The 22,097-nt window shown below is 51.9% G+C and overlaps 4 protein-coding genes across 4 annotated transcripts; 3 read left to right on the top strand and 1 right to left on the bottom strand.

Moving 5' to 3' along the window:
- Positions 1–299: 299 nt before the first annotated feature.
- Positions 300–1,850, top strand: BCR38DRAFT_206857 (ribonuclease H-like domain-containing protein). The gene is made up of 2 exons (XM_040854132.1): positions 300–970; positions 1,055–1,850. Exons 1-2 carry the CDS (start codon positions 432–434, stop codon positions 1,410–1,412), a joined length of 897 nt encoding a protein of 298 aa, XP_040715524.1. The 5' UTR covers positions 300–431; the 3' UTR covers positions 1,413–1,850.
- Positions 1,851–2,010: 160 nt separating this feature from the next.
- BCR38DRAFT_457893 (cytidine deaminase-like protein) lies at positions 2,011–3,638 on the bottom strand (the record flags this gene model as incomplete). The annotated part of the gene is made up of 3 exons (XM_040862090.1): positions 2,011–2,580; positions 2,872–3,394; positions 3,454–3,638. 3 exons carry the CDS (start codon positions 3,636–3,638, stop codon positions 2,011–2,013), a joined length of 1,278 nt encoding a protein of 425 aa, XP_040715523.1.
- Positions 3,639–7,325: 3,687 nt separating this feature from the next.
- On the top strand, positions 7,326–10,494 carry BCR38DRAFT_434035 (6-phosphofructo-2-kinase). Its single transcript, XM_040860287.1, has 4 exons — positions 7,326–7,703; positions 7,768–8,948; positions 9,006–9,167; positions 9,219–10,494. Exons 2-4 carry the CDS (start codon positions 7,821–7,823, stop codon positions 10,074–10,076), a joined length of 2,148 nt encoding a protein of 715 aa, XP_040715522.1. The 5' UTR covers positions 7,326–7,703; positions 7,768–7,820; the 3' UTR covers positions 10,077–10,494.
- Positions 10,495–19,896: 9,402 nt separating this feature from the next.
- Positions 19,897–21,463, top strand: BCR38DRAFT_369486 (glycosyl hydrolase catalytic core-domain-containing protein; the record flags this gene model as incomplete). Its single annotated transcript, XM_040857266.1, has 2 exons — positions 19,897–20,151; positions 20,314–21,463. 2 exons carry the CDS (start codon positions 19,897–19,899, stop codon positions 21,097–21,099), a joined length of 1,041 nt encoding a protein of 346 aa, XP_040715521.1. The 3' UTR covers positions 21,100–21,463.
- Positions 21,464–22,097: the final 634 nt, after the last annotated feature.

The raw sequence follows: 22,097 nt of genomic DNA, 5'->3' as shown, positions 1-22,097 counted from the left end.
TAATAACATCGAAGTGTTTTCCTGGCCGGACAAGGCCAAGCAAAAATACAGACAATCTCAGCCTGTTTCGAATCTCCCCTCCTTCTCCTCCAGATCCGACGTGTCGTTGCCGTCCCACACAACCGCAGATTATTATGGACCACAAGCAATAGTGATCTATCATCATCAACACCACCACCCGCCTTTCTATTACGAAAAACGCTATCGCCCTCGTTGCAGCAGACTTCTTTGTTTGATAGTATGCCGCCCCGCAGTACGAAACGGGCCAAGCCAGCCGCCGCTTCTAGCTTCTCCTCGGCTGCTGCTGGCAAGAAGCGCAAGAGGGAGTCCAGCACTGAGAAGTTCTACGCCGTGCGCGTGGGTAAGAAGCCCGGCGTGTACGATACGTGGGCTGAATGCCAGGACCAGACCGCGGGCTTTAGGGGCGCACAATGTACGTTTCGCTTTTCCCCATCAAGTCACCCTCCTCAGGTCCAGAGGCGGAACCGGTACTAATGTTACTTAACTCGTGCACAGACAAGTCCTTCCCAACGCGCCAAGACGCCGAAGACTTCGTGGCGGGCAAGAACCCGGCGACAGCGAGCGACAAACCCGAGAAGTTCTATGCCGTGGCCGTGGGCAACGAGCCGGGCATCTACGGGGACTGGGAGACAGCCCAGCTGGCCATCAAAGGCGTCAAGGGGCCCAAGTACAAGAAGTTCGACACGCGCGCCGAGGCCGTTGAGTTCATCTACCAGTTCGGGAACGAGACCGCCCAGGCTACCGTTGCGGACGAGGCGCCTGCGGCCAAGAAAAGCAAGAAGACCGGTGCTGCCACAGGAGACGAGGACGAGGAGCTTGAGGTGGAGGAGGATGGGGATGCTGAAGTGGAGGGCGTGCTACACATCTGCACGGACGGCAGCAGTCTGTCGAATGGGAAAGTTGGTGCGGTGGCCGGAGTAGGCGTCTACTTCGGCCCAGACGACCCAAGGTTGGTCGAGTCCCTGTCCTGCACATTCCCATTATCTCTTGCTCTCTACTTTACATGAACCCGCCTGCTAATCAAATCCCCAAGAAACGTCTCTGAACGCCTCGAAGGCGAACCCCAAACCAACCAACGCGCCGAACTGACCGCCATCCTCCGCGCCCTGCAAAAGGTCCCTGTGAGCCAGGACGTCCGCATCGTAACCGACAGCAAGTATTCCATCAGCTGCGTGATGGAGTGGTACGTGAACTGGGAGATAAGAGGCTGGAAGACGACCGACGGAAGCGAGGTCAAAAACAAGGACCTTATTGCGGCTATTCGGAAGAAGATCAAGCAGAGGGAGAAGGCGAAAACCCGGACCTTGTTCAAATGGGTCAAGGGCCACGCCAAAGATTTGGGGAACATCGCTGCTGACGAACTTGCCGTCAGGGGGGCAAAGCTCAAGTAGCTGCTGTAATTGAGTCACCCGGTCGTGGACGCGGACCACATCTGTCTCGTCTTGCTTTCTCGAGCGATTTCATATATTTCCTTGAAATTAGCTGCTGCGGTTGATGGCTTTGGAACTTTACTTGCCTTTGCCTGGCTTTACTTGACACCATTATATTCACGCACAACACTGCGAAACAATCAAGGGAGTACAGTACAGGAAAGACAATAGTTTACAGTATTTGAGGCTCATCAGGCCACTTCATCCGGTCGATATGCTGTTGGACGGACCAGAATACAAACGCAACGCATGTCTGTAAGTCAAATGCTTCATATCTCTCATCACGACCACCAAAAATGTTTTCTCCATCCATAGCACTTCATCCGTAAACCCTCCACCGATGCCTCTCAATAATGCCAATTCCGACAGGAGGACTACCTAACTCCCTTGCCTGCCTGTAAAGCCTAAATCGCGCGAATCCAGTTAAAGAAGTGTCTCGTGAGTCGTAGAAAATTGTACGTGGATGTGAAGATGCGGGTCGACTGTCGAATGTAGGTTATGCATGGGGATGGGGATCGCTCGTCGGGTTATACAATGGGAACGGATATCATGGGTCGGATTAAGCATGGAGATGGGGGTCAACTGTCAAACGCTCGGTTTCATCCGTCTCCCACTCCCAACCGAGCATGCTCCAATTGAGCTCCTTGCGCCAGTGCAGCCCGAGACCTTGACCGCCACCACAAGGACCCTGAGGGCACGGCTCGTGAGCACCACAAATATCATGGCCGCGATCTTCGGAGCCCATGCCACCGGTCAGAGGCATGCGGTGACGGAAGACAATTCTGCCCATTCGGGAATGCAGAATGGCCATGGCACACATGGTGCATGGCTCGTGGGTCATGTAGAGCTCGAGCTCATGGCAAAGGTAGCCGTCAGGGGAGGGATGCTCGGTTTCGAAGACAAGCTGCTCGTCACTGAGCAAGGGTTTGTCTTGAAAGGCCTCAAATTCCAAGATCGGCTTGGACGCAGCAGGTTCTCGCTTCTCGGCTCGGACAAGCTTCTGTGCCACCATGCTGATGGCTCGCAGGGCGGCATGTGCCATTGGGTTGCCAGTACGACCAATTTTCTCCTGTCGGTACCAACGGGCATCACCAGCAAGAGCTACGACCTCAACTGTTTCTTTCTGCTCCTCCTCGGGTTCATCTGGTTTGACAACTTCCGAGTTAGTTGCTTCAGTGTTGCCATCGGATTTCGTGGCATTGGAAGTAGCATCGGTCTTTCCATCAGATTTCGCAGCATCCGCACTGGCGGTGAGGGTCTTCGCATCAGACTTTGCGGCGGCTGAAGCAATCGCAGTGTCCACTTTTCCCTCCGGCTTTGTAGCACCGTTATCCGAGAGCTCGTCCTGAAGACAATTGGCGTCAGCCTTGTCGGTATATGTCTTATCATCGTCTGCCTTGGTGGTAGGAATCGCCTTGACCGTCTCAGGCTTGGTTGACGGAATTGTGCGCTTGATGATGACGGCCCCAATGGGCTCTCCAAGGCCGGCCTTGTGTGCCTTCTTCGCAACCTGGTGAGCCAAGCTCATCCAGATGTTGGCGTCGCGGGACACTACTCCCGTGGTGCGGCAGATGTTGCTCGGGTGGGGACCGAGAGGATTGTTCTTTCTGTAGACGGTCTGCCAAAACTGTTGAGACCACATGTTGGCCTGGACCTGGGATGTAGGAGCCAACAGAGGTACGGGAATGAGTCCCACGAAGATGTCATCCCTAATGCCATCAATCGCAGACAGACCTTGTACGATTTGCTGGTAGTCCATGTCATCCTTGGGACCAAGCAAGATGTAGAGCCATTGTGATTTCCCAACGTGGATTGCTCTTCCCGATTGTCCCTCGTTCATGAATTGGTTCTTCAAATGCGGTGGAAGATCGTTCGGCTTCGAGCACCGGCGCAAGTGAGGAAGGTTCTTAGCCGCTTCGTCACCGACCATGGCTCGCACAATGCTGTTGAACCAGAGTCAGTTTGATCCAAATGAGCAGTAGATGAAGAGGGAAATGCTCACTTGACGACATCGTTCGTAAGTTTGGTGGGCGCGCGTGTGACATAGGCGAGACCGACAGAGAGGTTGTCACGCAGCTCCAGGGTGGTCTTGAGAGGTACGAGAGTTCCCGAGTCAATACTCTGAGGAATGAGCCGTCGTGAGACGGGGTCGAGCGTCTCGACAACTTCCTTCATGGAATCGCTCATAGCGTATACCTTCAGCAAGGAGACAAGGCGTCTGTTTGTCTGTCTGATCTGATTTCGTCTGATCAGCTAGGTTGACGCTGCAATGTCGATCGAATCGAAGGCTTCAAGGGCGAAGTAGTCAGTGGTGGATATGATGGTTTTCGGAGCGGTCAGAAGGGTGCGTTTCCTGTAGAGCTGGTTCAGAAAACCGGAGCGAGGGGTCAGTGGGAGATGAACCTGACGAGCAATGAGATGTCCACGAAAAGTTGAGCTTCAAGCTGTCAGGATCGAGTTGTTGACCATTTTGGCCAGCGTCGAAAGAGAAGGAGGGATTCGGGATTGATCTCAAGACTGGAGTGGGAAGGTATATGTTGCTTGTGATCAGCGAGTGAAGTGGAAGTAAAGGATTGGGGCAGGCACGTCGTTTCTAGACGCCGACTCGAAATGACAAAGAGGTTCTGTTGACGTGATCAATTCGTTGCTCCAAACACAGGGTAGACGTGTCAAGCCCGTCAATATTTTCAGGGAAGGCACGTTGCGCTCTGGATATGACCCTGACGAAGAGAACCGGTGGTATGTGGTTTTCCTACGTTGTTGCCCTAACTCAAGTCGTTGCTTCAATCGTTGCCTAAGTCGTTGTACTGACTAAGTCGCCGCCCACAGTCGTGATATGGCTTGACTCGTTTACTCCAGACGAGAAATAACACTGCCGATGTCGTGAAATATGAGAGAAGGCGCAATGCGCTTTAGGTACAGACCTGAAAGGAGCTTGGGGCGAGATGTCGACGAGGGGAAGTCGCTGTCCAAGTCTCCAGAGTACGCTTGCCAGATCTAATGAGGTACCCACCGCTCTGAACAAGCAGGTACTATCAAGAGCTTCTCGCTATTCTGGGATATTGTGTAAAGGTGAAAGAAATCGGCAAGAGGTTGTTGCTGAATGAAACCGTTTTAACATCCTTTCATCCACAAAAGTAGAGCTTGAAGCTTTGGAAGCTTTGGAGGGGCTATCGATAAAGAAATTTGTGGACCCTGCCCTGGCCTATGGTCCCTGCATGATGTTTTAGTGGGGCTTAGTGTGCATTAACCAGGTTGTCAAGCTCAACTAGCTTCATTGACAGCGATTGCCAGAGCACAGACTTGGTCGTCATCTGGTCACCGGCCGTCTTTAACGCATGCCAGTAGGTATTCACAGCAGCCTCAAATGGTTGGCCTTGTCGGACTCAGTTCAACCTTAGAGGCACTTGATTGATTGATCTAATGCAGACTGGCAAGTATTTTGATGCCTTAATGGATGGATGCAACTACTACTTTCCTCCATGTCCGCAATTGAAGTCTCTATCCCCTCAGCCAACATACACTAGCCATCAGAGCTCCGACTAAAGGTATTGTCTCTTAACTATGCGCGTTTGAGCTTGTTGGGCCTAGAAACTTTTCGGAATCCCGATTGTCTGACCGGTCCCTTTTCAAACCATCCTGTTATCCAGAACCATGTTTGCAACTGTTAGAAAGTCAAAGACTTGGGCCATTAACCTGGTTGTTCGTGGCCATTGGTACTCTCGGAATAGTTAGTCCGCAGGCCACCTCATCTTCTACTTGCTTGACCTAGATCCTAGACCTATCAACTCTCAGAGATACGGACACGTCGGGGTGAGGCCTCTTGTTACATTGACGCCTTTTTTTGTGTAGACGAATTATCAATCCCACCTATGGCGAGCAGGATGATACTGGCATATCTTTTGGGGTTTGTGCCAAAGAGTGACGATACTTGGCGGTGTATGCAACCAAGAGGACCTGACGTCGCTCATGGCTATTCGCTAAGATCGACACATTGCCCATTCCTTGGTTCTGATTCGCTCATGGAAAAGAAGCCATGGTCAAATCAGACATATCTCTCAAGCGTGGGCACCACCTCTCCAAATGCATGCCACTAGCTACAACGGATTGAGAAGATCTCTTGAGCAGTGGGAGTAAGCTGTGATACGCAGAGTGCAGACAGAATCCAACAATGCAACCACATCTTATGCTGTGCCGGGTTAATCCAAGAACAAAGCTGAGGACGAATAGCATGTGTTAAAACAATCCTCGTACAGGGACACAGCCGATATGCTCTACCGCTTGGTGGGATCGTCCGTCATCATCACTGAGCTTCGGGTGCCTCGGTGCCAAGAGGGTTTGTTGAGCATGTGTAGGTAACTACGGTATGCTGTTGACCTTGGTAAAAATCCGTGTTTGTTCAAAAGAAGAGTAACTGATTAATTTGCACTTGAATTTCTTGAATGGCCTCACAGCTTTACTCAAGTCCCGCCAGAATGTATGACTTGGCGAAGGCCGGCGGGGCGGCTTTGCGTTGAATTGTTGACCTGCCAGCTCCCGTAATTAGTAAGTGGGAAAAAGCCACAGCCAAGACGGATCTCCCGGTAGATGCCAGGCGTGCCGCCCCATGCTTGTCGATCTGAGGTGGTTAGTGTCTCGACCCGGTCAAATTATTCATCGTTTGATTTTGGGATGGATGATAAGACGGTACCAAGTCAGCTTGACAAGGAGAGAAGACGACACTGAAGCGGTTCCTCCAGCGAGAAGGCCTAAAGCGCGGGATGGTTGAAGCCGCACTCGTGATGAGGTAGTGAGAAGAGAAATCATTACCAATGCTTTGAGGTTACTGAGTCCTGCTGGTTGAATGATAGCTGGCACCATGATGACCTTCCCCGGGGGTGCATCCATTGATAGCCAAGTTAGTAAGATATGTCTCCTGGCCAGTCATGTTGAGCGCCTGTCAACTGGTGGCCTAGAAACCGATTTGAACCACTGATGCCCTCTGCCCCTCTTGGCGCCCTCGCGTCTTGTCTCGTCTGTGATCCTCTCTCTGTTCTTGTTGTCCATCTCGATATATTGTGCATCGTTGGTTGTGACAATTCTATGCACTTCCCTCTGCATAGTCCTCGTCATCGACTTGTACAAGCGAGACGACAAGTCGTAGACAGGTCTCGACGACTTACACAGATCGCCTACCAATATCTTGGCAAAGTTCCAAGCCCGTTCCGCTGATACAAGGACTGCCACAGGAACCTAGAGAACCAACAAAAATAGACTCGGTTCAGCTCATTAGTGACAGGCGGCCCGTTACATCATTCTGGCGGACTACCACATCTCTTCTGTTTCAAAGCCGTGTTTCCTGGAGTTTCGCCAAGGCCGAAAGAAGATCCAATTGTTGAGGAAGCGACCAGGCTATCGCGGATCGTCAAAAGGGAGAAGTTAGCTGCACCACCCGTTTCGACCGCCTTCAAGAGTTGCAGGCCAACTGGAGCAGCCCTAGTCGAGGAGGCAGCACAGTCGCAAGCAGGAACAAGTACGAATAGAGACGACCGCATTTGCCGGAACCAGCTTCGCACTTCGCCCATGTGGCGGGAGGATTCATCGGAAGCGCATAATCAAAAAGAGGCAAGATTCCTGAAGTCCCGGGGAAATCGAGCCCCCACAACGACGTAACACGTACCACTTGAACCGTCTCGTCAGCAGGTCAGCCCACAACTGTCGCCGTCTAGTTGGAGCCAAGTTGGAGCCAAGTTGGAGCTAGCTGGAGCCCTGGAGCCCAAAAAGTTGGAGCAACCGACTCCGCCGAGCACAACGCTGAGGTCAGAACTGTACAAAATCCTTGTCCGCTACCGGTGCATGCGGGGCTCGGCGCATCAGCGAAGCCCCCGATACCTCCAATCACAACACGATCGCTACTCGGGGATTACTGGACCTTGACGAAAAAAAGCCCTTGGAGATGTCGATTCCGCAGCCAGTAGCTACCAGACGCATCCGTCACCACCACCCGCAGCACCACGTACAGCTCTTTACTAACACACCACAGCACCATCTCGCGCCTGACGACAGCAGCATCATTTCCACGTCGCTCTGGGACACAGATACAACGGGTGAGCACAGTCTTGATCAAAACCCCAGGCCTGTATCTTCTGTTCCTTCTTTCCCATTCCCTTAAAACCCCGCTGCCTGTGCCATTATCAAGGTTTTGTCATTGTCAGCCTTCTTAACCTTCCCCGAACCTAAGAGATCTAGTTTTTTTTTGGCCCCCTCCTCATTGTTAGTATCACAGGTCTTATCATTGACAAAGGTCGCTAACGATTGCTACGCTCCCCCAATCAAGATCTTCCGGCGCCTCGCAGACAGTCGCAGCAGTCATCTCTAGCCAAAGTTGTAATGGCCAATCAGCTGGCTGCTGCGAATTCATCAACGGCTTCCACCAACGGTCCACGATCTGTCCCCGACGAAGAAATTGGCCGCTATGCGACAACGCCTGCTCCATTAGAAACCGCCGTTCTCTCCAACCCAAACTCCAACGTCTTACCGGTTCATAATGGCGGCTCCCCCACAGCATCGACCTCGTCGAAGGACTCCAGCACGGTGAACATACAACCCCAGTCTAGCTATCTGCTACCGCCGCCAGCCACTTCATCGAGTCATGTGGTACCGGCGAACCCAGCGTCTCTGGCCACTGCCTTGCGCGCCATCAATGAAGGCGGCACGTCAGGGTTGCCGTTCCGCGATCGCCCCCCGCCGCATGATTCGCCGTATTCTAAGAGCATCTCGTCCACCGCACCTGGGTCGCCCAGAATACCTCCCGTTCGACAGAACTCAGGCACCCAGACCCCGCGCGTGCGCCCACACGCGACAACGCTCAGCATTCCGGGCATGACAAGATCCAATATTTCCCCCGATGGGAAAATAGCTGATCGAGATGTTGCTGCCAAGTTGGTCATTATCATGGTTGGCCTCCCGGCTCGTGGTAAATCATACATCACAAAGAAGATCAAGCGCTATCTCTCTTGGCAGCAGCATGATACCAGGATCTTCAATGTCGGTAACCGACGGCGTGTGGCAGTAGGCATGAACTCCCCGATGATCGCACGTGCTGAGTCAAACCCCATGGATGCTCCGAAGCAGGTGGCCAAGATTCTGTTCAACGGCACTCAAGCGGCCCCTCCATTAGAACCGCTTAATGGCACTCAAGTTGTCTCTTCACTAGAATCTCCACGACGGAATGAACCAGCAGAATGGGATCTCAATGATCCCAACGCCACTCCCATGGATCAATCGGCCAACTTTTTTGATCCCAAGAATGCCTCCGCCTTCAGGATTCGGGAGCAATGTGCTATCGACACACTGGATGAGCTGCTCGACTACTTGATCAGCGGTGGGGGGTCTGTCGGTATCTTGGATGCCACGAACAGCACCATCAACCGTCGGCAAATGCTCTTCGACCACATTAAGAGAAGGGAACCGAAACTCGGCATCCTCTTCATCGAAAGCGTCTGCAAGAATCCAGATGTATGTGGATACAGTATTTCGGTAACGCCAGAGCGGCATAGCTAATGCGTCATGCAGTTGTTGGAAGCAAACATGCGCCTCAAGCTCTCGGGTCCTGACTACAAAGACAAGGATCCCATGAAGTCTCTCGCAGACTTCAAAGAGCGTGTGAGGCAGTATGAAAGTGCGTACGTGCCTCTGGGCGATTACGAAGAAGAACACGCTATGCAGTACATCAAAGTATGAAGCAATCCGTTTCCACTTGGAGAAAGACTGCTAACCGGCTATCAGATGACCGATGTGGGTAAGAAGCTTACTCATTTCGGTCTAGAGGGTTTCTTGTCGGGCGGTATCGCACACTATCTCTCGTCATTCAACTTGGCGCCGCGTCAGATCTGGATTACCAGACATGGTCAATCTTATGATAATCAGCTGGGCAAAATCGGCGGAAATTCGGAACTCACAGAGCGGGGACATTTCTACGCTCTCACGTTGTACAAGTTCATCACGCAAAAGCGCAAGGAGTGGTTGGTTGAGCAAAAAAACAAGATTGCCCAGGCCTCTTTCCCTCCACAGCCTGGCGACCGGTCACCTCCTTATCCCGAGCTCAATCGCGAGCTTGAAGAGAAGAACACGTGCGTGTGGACTTCGATGTTGAAGCGAAGCATCCAGACAGCCGAATACTTCGAGGCAGATGAGGATTACGACGTGAAGGCCTGGGAGATGCTCAACGAGCTCAACGCTGGCAGATTCGAGGGCATGACCTACGGAGAGATTTCCCGCAACCATACGGGGGAGTACACGAAGAGACAGCTTGACAAGCTTCACTACGTCTACCCTGGAGTCGGAGGCGAGGGCTACCTACAAATTATCAGTCGCGTTCGCGACTTGGTGCGGGAAATCGAACGAATCAAAGATCATCTGCTCATTATCGGACATCGATCGGTTTGCAGAGTCCTGATGGCGTATTTCATGGATCTCACAAGGGACGATATTGCGGACCTGGATGTGCCCCTTGGAATGGTCTATGCCATCGAGCCCAAACCTTATGGCATTGAATTCCACGCATACAAATACGACGAGGACAAGGGATGGTTCGACGAGCTACCCAACTACGTACCTCAAAGGGCAAGCGATCAAAATGCTTAACGGCATATCGACGGCGGTGTGCATACAAAATTTTGCTGTACAGTACATTTACTAGACATTGCCTCGCAACAGGAAAGAGAAAAAAAGACATGTCTTGGCGAAAGTCCGGGTTTCGCAAACGGTTGGCGGCACGCGTGCAATAGAATGGATCGATTGCAGTGGATTCTAGTGGCGTTTGATAAGGAAGGAGAGTTGGGTTGCAGATACCAGTCGCGATCCATTCACAGGATAGTGCGGGAGTTAAGGGCGTGACATTCTAGGGCGCTGGAGGTAGTTTCGATTGAAGGTGGTTTCAACCTCGCCACTCAATGAGGATGCGGGGTTTCTAGAGTATTACATAGCTAACGCTGACGTTGCAACAATTTGGTTATAGAGCCTGCGCTGATTCAGAGAAATGTTCAACAACATGGTATCCCTGTTGAGCCCATGGAGATTATTCGAGTACTTCCCAGTGAAACCTGCAAATGGGAGCCATACAACATATACAAAGAGAACGTGGAAAGGGGTGTTGACCAGTCAAAAAATAATATCGACTATACGTTTCTCAGCATCGGATATGCCCAACTGCCCGCTTCTGTTGCTAGACACCACTGATTTAGTGACAACATTTCTCAAGGCCTCCATTGATCTTCTTCATTCCCACGGCGCGGCGCTACACAAGCCTTCCCGTCAGATTTAGCTGCATCTGAACCCCTGCCTGACACACTTCATACCGCTAGTTTAGTGCTTACATGTACGTCCCCTCAACCCCTATCAGATCCAGACCCTTGGATCCCCCCTCCAAACCCAACTCAAGACTCTCGAGTTTCTTTTATGCCGCGCCAATACCAGCTACTGCCGGGACATTACTAAGCAACTGGAATGGCTAGTTAGATAACGGACTTTGGCGCATGGGGAGGTGTTACATAGAAGATATGGGCCGTGCCGCCACAATTCACACCGCAATGGCGACACCCAGTGCAGGTCGGGGAGGTATTGCTTGCCAGGGCTAAACTTGATCTTCTCCAACACCTCGCCCATCTTCAGCTTCGGCCAGCTCGTATCTACCCCACTGACCCTCTAATGGTTACTCACCAGAAGATTATGGTTCGTTAACCATGTGAGAAAAGACAACCCGGCACTTAAGTACTGCTTCGGCTCCCGGCCAAGGCAATACACCAACAACTACCAGTAGCGGTAGTTGTCGCAAACCCAGGGAGTTTCTCCTCCCCGATAAACGCAAGGTCATTGTCGCCATCCCTGAAGAAGCCGTACAGCTGCGTGAGAAGTATGCGCATCACGTTGATGCGCCGGGGGCGGTGCAGGTCGAGGTCGTGATTCATGGGTCGGAGGAGCATTGTGATTATTTGCGCCATGTGCAGCGGTGAGTATCTGTTTATAATTAGGCTATTTTTATTTCGAGTATATCAACACAAAGTAGTGTATCCAGCTGTGTTCCTGTAAAGAACGTGACGTAGAGTTTTCAGTATATGTATGCACGGTTTTCTACTATGGAATCTGCAAGAACTGGGGGGAGACCAGACGAAGTAGGCAGATGATCAAGTTGTTTCAGAAGCCCGTCATAAAGCAGCATTTTCATCGCAGGTTGTTGTGGAGGGCGAGTGAGGAAACGGAGGTTATGTCCTTTGAGCTCTTTTCTGATTTGCTTTATGTGCGTAGAATTTGTTCTGTCATGTAAGTATCCGGGTTCGTGGGATAGGGGTTCAAGTCAACCAACTGACAACAACCTCGCAGTCGGTATCCTGGCCATCAACGGAGACCATACGTCTGAAGAAGCTAATGGAGCTGAGCTTTTTCGGTTTGTAGTAACCTTCGTCATGAGCTGGAAAATCTGGTCGGAAGTACAGCAGACTGTGAGTTGGTTCAACACGGACGATGTACTGCCGCGAATCCAGATCCTCTTTCTCATCGCATGTCTTTTTGGATCAGTCTTCCCCTATACAGTTGCTCTGCCAGTTTAGACACCGAACTGACTGTTTCCAGCTTCACCACCAACACGTCCACTCGTCGCCTTCTACCTCGCCGCCCGCCTCTTCACCGCCTTCCTCTTGCCCCTAATCAAGAGCATGATGCTCTGCCTAATCCTCACGGCCCTCATTACAGCCGCCCTCTGAATCGCCAGCACGCACATCAAGCTGCCTGACCGTCTGGGTCTCATCTTCGCTGCCCGAGTTCTGGATATCACAGGGTTCGCCTTCACAGTGGCTTTCTTCCGCTACTCGCGCGCACGAGACGCCCGCGGCTAAGTGAATTGAGCGCTTCTTCGAGTTCTACCCGGCTGTCAACATCGAGCACAAAGTCGAGCGGACCAACGCCTTCGTGTCGCTTTTCATGGGATATGACATCGTGGGGTTGCTGTACCAGAACGCCGCGTTTGGGTTGAATGCTTTCTTCGGGCAGGCCGTCATGGGACTTGTGCAGGCGTTTGTGTTTAACTGGTTGTACTTTGATCTCGATAATGGCAATGTGCATTTACACGCCATACGGAGGAAGGTGGATACGGTGTGGATTGGGAGCTTTCACATTTGCCTTTTATATGCGCATGTGTAAGCAACATCAACATCTCCTGATAACTCCCATTATACATAACCCCTGATCCTGACAAGGAGCACCCCATGACTGATGTACATCAACACCAGGTCCTCTCCAGCGCCGCTCTTTCCAAAATCATCCTCACCACCGACTGCCATATCCCGCAGTGGGCGCGCTTGCTGAACCGCGCCGCCGTGTGTGCGATTTTCTTCTGTCTCCCCGCCGCGTAGGACCTCAACTCGGTGCATTTGGTGGCGATTACTACGTGTTTGGTGCTGTGGGTTCTATTCTTTGAAATTTGGGGCACGGCATATCCTGAGGATCGGCTTGTGGGAGAGAGGGAGGGGGGCTGTACGTATGAGACGAGGTGCGAGAGGAGGCAGTGGGAGAGGTCAGTCAAGGGGGGTGGGGAGGTGGATGTCGTGGACTTGTGGACGGGCGCGAAGACGGCGGTTGCTTTGGGCACTTAGAATCGGTGGGTTATTATGTCAAGAGGGTGCTAACACAATATCTGCAGGTCTTGTTTCTAGTTTCTCGGCAGGACTCTGAAAGGGGGTGTCCATTTGAAGTTATGGAATGAATCATACCCGCAAAAAGGCACGATGAGTACTTGCAGGAATTTACCAATCTGGACTGTGTCGACCTAAACCTACGTCTGACTCTGAAAGATAAAGAGACTTCCAATTTCAGGGATAGCAACCAGGGTATCCAGCTCCATTCTATCGCGCATCGCAACAACCGCTAGTCTCGTATCCCTCTAAACCAAGAACATTCCCACTCCTCCCATTACACCAAGGCACAAAGCAATGACCACATCTCAAGGCCCGCCAGTAGCAGCCGCACTCATAGCAGCAATCTGCTACACCCTCCTCCGATCCGTCTCCTTCTTCACCATAACTATTGCCATCATGACAACCAGAACCTTGGCCCTCTCCCTCTTCTTCTCCCCAAACGCCTCCAGATCCGCCTTTAACCTATCCCTGTTTCCCGCCGTGTGCCCACCGCTCCCATGACTTCTGTATAGCTTATTCCGGACCAGCTCTGCGGCTTTCGTCCTTCTCATGTTCTTGGAATTTTGGCAGTCGTCTTTCTCCTGCGCCATGGTGCTGATGACCCACTCGCATACAAGTAAATTATCCGTACCTTGCAACCGCCGCGAAGAGTGTGTGAGCGCGAGAGCAGGGAGAGCGAGGACACTTCAAAACTATTCCCTATTTCTCCTCCCTTTCATCTCCACTCCCTTTTCCCCCATGCCCAACATCAATGTCAGAATAAACGAGCTGCTGCACCCTAGGCGGCTTTGACGACCCAAATTGGTACGTAGTCTGGCTCAGTGGCGTCTCCGACTTACCATTGGTGTGGAATAGGCAGCACGATCCTAGCCGTAGGTTAGGACGGCGGTCGATATATAAACGGCTGAAGATTGGGATAGGATCTGGAGGTTTGAGAGTTCTGTAAAGGGCCAGACTCGGCGCCTTGGATGATAGCTTGGGGCTGGGATGTATTGGTTGGGGTTTGGAAAAGTAAAATCAAGACTTAGTTGAGGGCAGTTAATAAACCACCTGACTTGGACTTAGTATCGATAATTCTCGATACCATAATTCTTGGAAGGACAGCGATGGAGTTCACCCGGTAGTTCGCATTATATATCAGAATCCAGTATCTAGATTAGACAAGTGCCAAGCTGCTCCGGCTACGATCTATATACCCCCCTCCCTTTCCTCTTGGGCTGCTGAGACCGCATGCGATATACCGTCTTGGTGATAGTCGCCATGATCTGCTTCAAACCGACCCAGTGCGAGGCCAGGAGCGTGCAGGCTTGGTTCTTCGGATCGATGAAACGGTTGAAATTCTCAGGTCAGATCTGCATCCACCAGCCATAATATTTGGAGAGGATTGGGTGGGCTGTATGTAGGTGGAATAAGCCAGTCCATTCCAGGACTCACGTAGATAGACCACCTTCCTGGTGAACAGTCCAAGTAAATCTAGAAATATAGAGTGAAACTTCAATCACCCCAAAACGATGAAGTGTACAACGCCCCCGCCATCTCCAAAGCAACCAATTAAAATCCCTCTCGACATGATGCTTCATTGGCGTCACTAGCCCCTTTATCCCCGCAACCGCCTCATCAGTGCACTCCCGATCAATAGGCGGGATCTGCTCCATGAGTTGTGGTTGGGGTGTGTGGGGTTTTTCGTGGCTCTTGCTGATTTAGAAGGGGCGCTGGTCGAGGTCTTCTTGGTGGCTTTGAAAGCTTTGAGGCAGAGTATCATGGCGAAAGTGATGAGGCTGGGTCTTCACTCATTAGGTCTGAGGCGGCGAGGCCGAGGATGGCGTGCATTAGATATTCATGTTGGGGAGTTGTAAGTAGAGGTGTCCGAGGGGCCGGTATGAACACCTTACGTTGTGGGATAGGCAGGAGACCTCGTGTGTCCAGACTGTTTCTTTGCCCAGGGGATGATGGGAAGCAGGTGAGTAAGAAGCGTTGGAAGAAGCGCATGCCTTGCAGGCTGAATAGGGGGATTTGATGCAGCAGCGGGATGCTCACACTTCAAACTGGCCTTGACCCAATGCACGCAGGGTGGTCGAGTTTCTTGGCCGTTGTTAAGTATCGGACAAAGTTCCATATCATTCCCCTACACTATAATTTGGCACTCACCTTAATCCGTCGCCTTGAGCAATTATAACACCCTCTGCAGCTTTTGGTGTGGCCTCGACATTCTAACCGCTGCTGCTGATGAGGATTGCTCTCGGCAACTAAGTCATTAGTAGGGGGTGACGCTTTTGGTGACCCCGACTCGGGCAGCGTCACAGTTGAGACCGTTGGCATTTCCCCAGCCAGATAGTTGATATCTTCATCCCGGAGGAATGCTCCGTGGTTAAACCCTATGGGGCTCCCACTCATTATCATGAAAGGGAGACCAGTTTGACTTATGTCTAATGGTTCCGTCATGGGAGGAGTGATGTAGCTTCGTAGAAGCGAGTGTGATAACGTATTGATAGACACGAGAGGAATTGAGCGGCTCAATGTGACTTTGTTTGGTAGAAACTTATTTCACAGGCTCATTACTTCACCCATACATTCTCAAAGATGCTCATCGGGTATACTCTACTCAAGAAGAGCTGAAGTCATAAGCATTGCCAAGCTGCATGGAGAGCTCGTTTACCAGCTGGAGGAATTACGTAGGGGCCAATGGTAGCAGTGCTATTGACGTAGTGCTAAGCGGAAGGCTGTTAATACCGGCCATTGAATGGCTAGTCTCTCTCGGCTTGAGACGTTATACCAATGAAGGACAGCATGTCTTAAAATCATGTCAGAAACGAGACATTCCACGGAAGTGCCCGTACCATCAAAGGTGACAAGCCCAGCGGTTTCCATGGTGTCCTAAGGGAAATAGCTGCCAGGCAGCTGGCCAAGTTGACGGTGCGGGTAAACTTTGAAGCCGACTCATTCTGCCTATCCGTTCTTTGGCACATGTACGGAAGTCGGGGTCAATTGCGGTCTGATAGTAGAGGCCAGATTCCTCTTCTAGAAACGTCAGATCGAAGCTGTGTAGTGCATTAAATGGCGGGGTGGTAGCATTAGATGATCTGTTGAACACAAGGCATCAACCTTCCGATGGACAGATTGCCAGCTAGGTTTAGTCTAATCCTTCCCACCTGTAGGTCTCAGTGCATGCTTCAAGGACGCTCGAAGAGGCAAACTCAGACTTGTTGCCGAGGCTGTTGGACATTGTCGTTCGCCGTCCTGTGTTTCCAAAGCCATAAGACTGACGACATAAAGAGATCGGCTTGTTATACCATTGCGACCAAGGGTTTTGGGGCTCTTATCCCCTCTACAGCACCTGCAGACATACCCCTTCAGAGACTATACTCTCAAATGAGCTTTCCAACGTTGTTTGCTCTTTGCTCCATGCAGGTGGGGGACTCCCGGGCATTCCCACCGTGCGTTCGCTCGGGCGGGCCGTTGCCGGGGGTCTGATAGTTCAGTAGACTTTCGAAAAGCAGGTGTCGGAGGCACAGCGGTGTTGTTCACGTGCTATCCATGAGTAAGTTCATGTTTACTGGGCCTCGCTGAGAACTTGTTCTGGTCAGCTCTAACAACTGCCGGATATTGGTCTCCACTAGGTAATTGATAGTTCTTCTAGTCGCGAACTAGCCGTTCCCCAGACTATTTCGGGGCATTGAAATATTCACGAGCCTTGCCAACTTGACTCCCACCGCGAAATCCAGGTCAACTTCTGATCGGGACGGCACAGGCATAGTGATTACGCATCTTAGGAAAGGCGTTCAACAGGCGCTCCCTCACATTTGATGTGCGGGGTCGCAGTGTGGAGTGCATTTTCCCGATATAAACGCGTAGGTTATTCAATCTGGAAACTACGGTAGGAGAGTATCAATCCAAAACGGCCGGCTGGGACCACAGTTAGCCTCGACTGGAGCTGTCGTTGTTGTCTGCCGTGGTGCGTTGCACGATGGGCACAGATTCCCCGGGAAATTGGCCGATACGCATGAGGTTGGCGCACAAGCGGTCGGGAGGCTGCGCTGAGGAACGCAATAGCCATGCCCAGAGGCCTGCAAATTGTTCAATTACACGTAGCGTCCTGCCGAGACTGCTGGAGAGGGATAGAGTTTGAATTGTGGATTGGGGGACGTTCGAAGCATCACGACTTCAGAAACAGCAGATAGCTTTCTGGCTGCTTCTTAGTAGGGTCTAGTGTACATGGAGACGAATGACTGCAATCCGGACATGTCAAACAAAAGATCAAGCCCGAACGCGTGACGCCGAGTGATGGTGTGGATATTGACTTCAATATCTCTCCCGCCCATCAGTCCGGCTCATTCAGGCAGCATTCGCAGCCCGGCAGTCGAGTAGCTCGAAGCCTCAGCAGCCCGAACCCAACTGGAGCCAGTAAAGCACGAAGTGATCAAGTGATCAGCAGTTCGATGTGTTCCGTGTGCCAACTCAACGAGTCCAATCCTCGCAGCGCATTGGTCCAACACGACGGCTGATTACTGTGTGCCATGGTCGGGTGCGTCCGTCCCTGTGGCGGCGGGAAGTAATCTCGCTTATGGTTTCACTCCTTCCCTCCCCACATCGGGCTCCAGCTCCCTGCCAAGCCTTTCTTTCCGTCGCAACCTTGACAGCAGCACCACAAGAGCGAGGAACAGACCAGCGGTGCCAACCAAAAGAAAAGTTCCACACGAGCGGCGCCTCCACATCCTAAGCAACCAAGCTAAACTGCAACAAGAACAAAGCAGAGAATGTCTGGTTTCCGGTCCAGGTCGTCGTCGCCTGGTGAGGTGCACGGCGCTTGGGGGGGATACGTTGACCAAATCGGAGTCCAAGATGGCTTGATGGCTGGATCAGGACTGGATTCCAAGCCAAACACGCGGCACGGTGGCGGCGGACGAGATGCTGCTTGGCTTCCCAGCTCGACATGGCGCTGATGATCTTCATGACTTCGTATGTACGGATAGGTTCGTAAATATAGCCCCAGAGCCAAGGACCGAGATTTCTAATTCAGAGGAACAAGCCGCGTTTCGCACTGTCGATGCTACGATAAATATGGATATGTTGAGAACTCGAGACTGATTACGTAGCCTCGTTGGAATGCGCATGTGCTCCTACACTGTATTATTTTAGACGAGAGAAGGAGAAGAAGGGCAGGGGGAATAGGCAAAAATAGGCCGCTAGACCCATTCAGAGTACAACGACGGCTCGTATCTCGTGGCCAGCGCTTACAGCCAAGAAGAACACGACAGACGTGTACTTGACGCCTACTTTGACATGGAGGAGCCTGCAGCTAAGTCCGTGTACCTGCATATGTCAGCATCCAATCAAGCCGTCAGATTCACTTTCCGCCCTGATTCAATGGGTCAGACCACTGGCGCCGCCCGGAGAGAGGCTTTGGGATCGTCATCGGGGAAGTCGAGGTGATGGCGCAAATCTTGACCACATTATTTTTTAAGTTGTTCTCTCCTGGACCAGACCGTCGGAACATTCAACGTCGTATGAGGACGTTCGGCTCAGGGGAAAAAAAGAGGAACCGGCAGACACATACACCGGACCACCTGTTCATGGGCTGTGCCGACCGATGGCGGCAACGACCCATGGAACGGTGAGGCAATTTGAGGCGAGGGAAATGCGGAAATGCGGAAATACCTCCAAAGGGAGAACCGAGCCTCGGAAGGTTGAGTTGCATATCATAGCATATTATTACCAGAGGGCACAAATAGACGACAGCTCGTACAGCTAGCTCACTGACTCGTAGGGAGAAAAAAACAGACAGAGCCAATCAGGGGCCCAGATCGGCCTGGATTTAGATCACAATTGTGGGCATTTCATCCGAACGGCTCGAGGGCTTAGGCCAGCATGGATCGTCTGAAAGTCCGGATCGTGAGAGTTGAGGTGATGGGCTATGATAGGAGCTAGCTGCTAGGGCTTGTAGGAGGAGCCCGTCAGAGTGGTCTTTAGCAGGGTAGCTCCACCCGCTATGCCGCCCATGCTCAGGCTCTAAGCTGTGCTCCAGACGGACTAACGTCTTGCCTTTTTGGGCCTGTTCTCCGACAAGGAGTCACCCCTGCGACTTGCTGCCCCTGACACCGATCCTTTCATTCTCTGCAAACACGCACACCAGCAGGCCAGCTAGCGTTGATTTTATCACCCTCCGGTCTCTTTATATTCACTTCCCCCCACACTCATTTACCGTCTCTCACAGCTACGCTCTTGGTCTTACCGCAAGCCCCATCTCTCATTCTTTTTGCATACATTCATTCTCTTCATTTCCCCAGGTCGCCAGCTCGACCCCTGTATCTCATTTGCCAGCAGTGACTGCTCGACTCGCACAAAACGCTGTCCTATCCCACGACACACACGCACATCAGCACGCAACAAAACCCACGTACAATCACGATCAATCTCCGGGAAGAAACAAAAAGAGTACTTCCATCCTTCCAGTCACGAGCGCATCACTCTCTTTGCGTCTTCGAAAGACTGTGCTACGCATACCACATCTTGCGTCCAACACGCGTGTGTCTCCCGAAATCAATCACTTGATTCCACTCCCAATCATCGGGCTGTAATTGGCGAATACACCAACCTTTCCCTCTACTGGCTGGCAACCCACATTCTCTACTCCAGGAAACGAACAAAGTCTCCAGAAAGACTACCCACAAAGGCATCCACGATCAACCTGATCCGTGCTACCCTTGGCCCAGCGAAGACAAGATCAACGACAATCGTCCCAAGGATTTTTCGAAAGAATCGGCCATCTCTCTTTCAACATGTTCGCCAAGTACATGGTCCCGGCTCTTGCCGCCAGCGCCTCCATCCAGGGAGTTGCTGCCGCTGGCAACCACCGTCACCTTCACCAAAAGAAGGATTACCAGGTTGTCGCAACTGAAGTTGATATCGCCACGCAGTGGGTCACGGTCACGGTCACTGAGGGCTTCGAGCCGACGTCGACCTCGGTGGCAAGCTCTTCAGCTCCGGTAGTTAACCCTGTTGAAAGTGCTTCTACCACTCCGGAGTCGGTTCCTGTCCCCGTGACAACACCTTCCAGCACCTCCACTCCTGTTGCTGTCCCCACGACGCCTACAGTTGCCCCCGTGGTTCCCACGACTCTGGCTACCTCGACCAAGGCTACTACTTCGGTGGCTGCTCCTGTTTACGAGACGGCCGACGCCTTCTCCGTGGCCGAGGTTGCTGCGACTCCTTCTACCAGTGACCCTGTTGCTGCCGTGGCCACTTACACGACCACATCCACTGACGGAGTTAAGCGTGGTGTTGCTTACAACGACGCCTCCTTCGTGGATATCATCGCTGCCGCGGCTGGCAATAAAATCAGCTGGTGCTACAACTGGGGCTCCACCTCGGATGGTCTCAAGGCCAGCGTCGACTACTCTGCCATGCTCTGGTCGACGAGGTCTGACTTCATCACTGTCTGGGATACCAACGCTCAGGCCGCCATTGACGCCGGCTCCACCGCCCTGCTCAGCTTCAACGAGCCCGACAACGGCGGACAGGCCAACATGGATCCCGCCAGTGCTGCTGCCGGTCACATCCAGTACATGAACCCCTACGCCTCTAAGGCTCGCATCAGCTCCCCCGCCATCACGAGCAGCCAAGAGGCCGGCCAGGGCACCGACTGGTTGGAACAGTTCTTCACCGCTTGCAACGGACAGTGCTCCGTCGACTTCTGCGCCGCCCACTGGTACGGACCCGGCGGTGAGGAAGGCGCCGACGAGATGCTCGCACACCTGCTCAACGTCCAAACTGCCTGCCAGGGCAAGAACGTCTGGTTGACCGAGTTCGCCACCGTCAGCGGCGACTCCTCCACCTTCATGACGAGAGCTCTCGACCAGCTCGACAACAACCCCACCTACTCCTTCGTCGAGAGGTACTCGTACTTCTACCTCGCCGCCGGCAGTCTCATGGACTCGGCCACAAGCCTCAGCACCCTCGGCCAACTTTACGCTTCATCGTAGGGGAAGGAATTCGCTAGCCTTGAGCGGTCCCAGTTCCTTTCCACTTCTTGTAGCAATTTTTTCAGCGGCGCACGGAGAGGGAGGGGAGGCCGGCCTTGCTGGGCCTCTCTCGTGTTTGGGGATTACAAAAACCAGTTCTTTTCACTTCTCTTGTAAATACTTCCGATGACTCGCGACAGAGTGTCCTTTGGACACAGAAGTCTATCTATTAGGAGGTTGTTTTGATGATCATGCAAGTAAAAGGATTTTTACAAAATCTTTTTTTCGGTTCGATGTTTAGATTACGGACAGCGCAGCGCAACCTCAGGATCAGGATAGATTCATGAGCTACGAACACAAGACAATTAAGACGAACTTAAACGCGTATTATGACTTGTCTTTCCATGGTGAATGTATTTCTCGGAATTGTGACTCAGTATAGTGTTGGCACTGCTTACATTGGTTAAGCACTTGTGCCTCTGAAGTATAAGACATGCATTCAGAGGGTTACTGCGGGCTGTTTGTAGAATTATATCGCACAAGACGACAAGAATCCAACGATGGACTCTTGGGTAGGGAGTACGTTGAAAGTTTGAAGCTTTCCCTTCTCAGCCCTGTTTTTTGAACGGAGGGGTTTGCTATATTGCGTCATACCTTTGGGCATGGTTGGTGCATGTACATGTGCCATGTTGTTTCGCTGAAGATGTTTGCTATACTGCAGGTGGTAGGCATGGCCTATGTGTAAGGGATGATTGTAGGGGGCAGGTATATATATCTGTATGTATCTATGGAACATCACACAGTGCCTTAAGAGAGGAATAGAGTCGTGATAATCATACGTATAAGAAGCGAGGACGAGACGATTCTGTTAGATACAAGTATAGGACAGAAATAGGATTCTTAAGGTATGTGGATGGAAGACGAGCGGGAATACTTTGTAGGGTGGAGATATGTCCAGGTCAGAGGATGCGTAACTTGGTTTCGTGAAGGTGGTGGCTGTCTTGATCATATGGGAAACT

Source organism: Pseudomassariella vexata (assembly GCF_002105095.1).
Source record: "Pseudomassariella vexata strain CBS 129021 chromosome Unknown BCR38scaffold_7, whole genome shotgun sequence".
Taxonomy (NCBI): Eukaryota; Fungi; Ascomycota; class Sordariomycetes; order Amphisphaeriales; family Pseudomassariaceae; genus Pseudomassariella; species Pseudomassariella vexata.
Note: the sequence above shows the minus strand (reverse complement) of the source record. Positions and strands in the feature narration are given on the sequence as shown.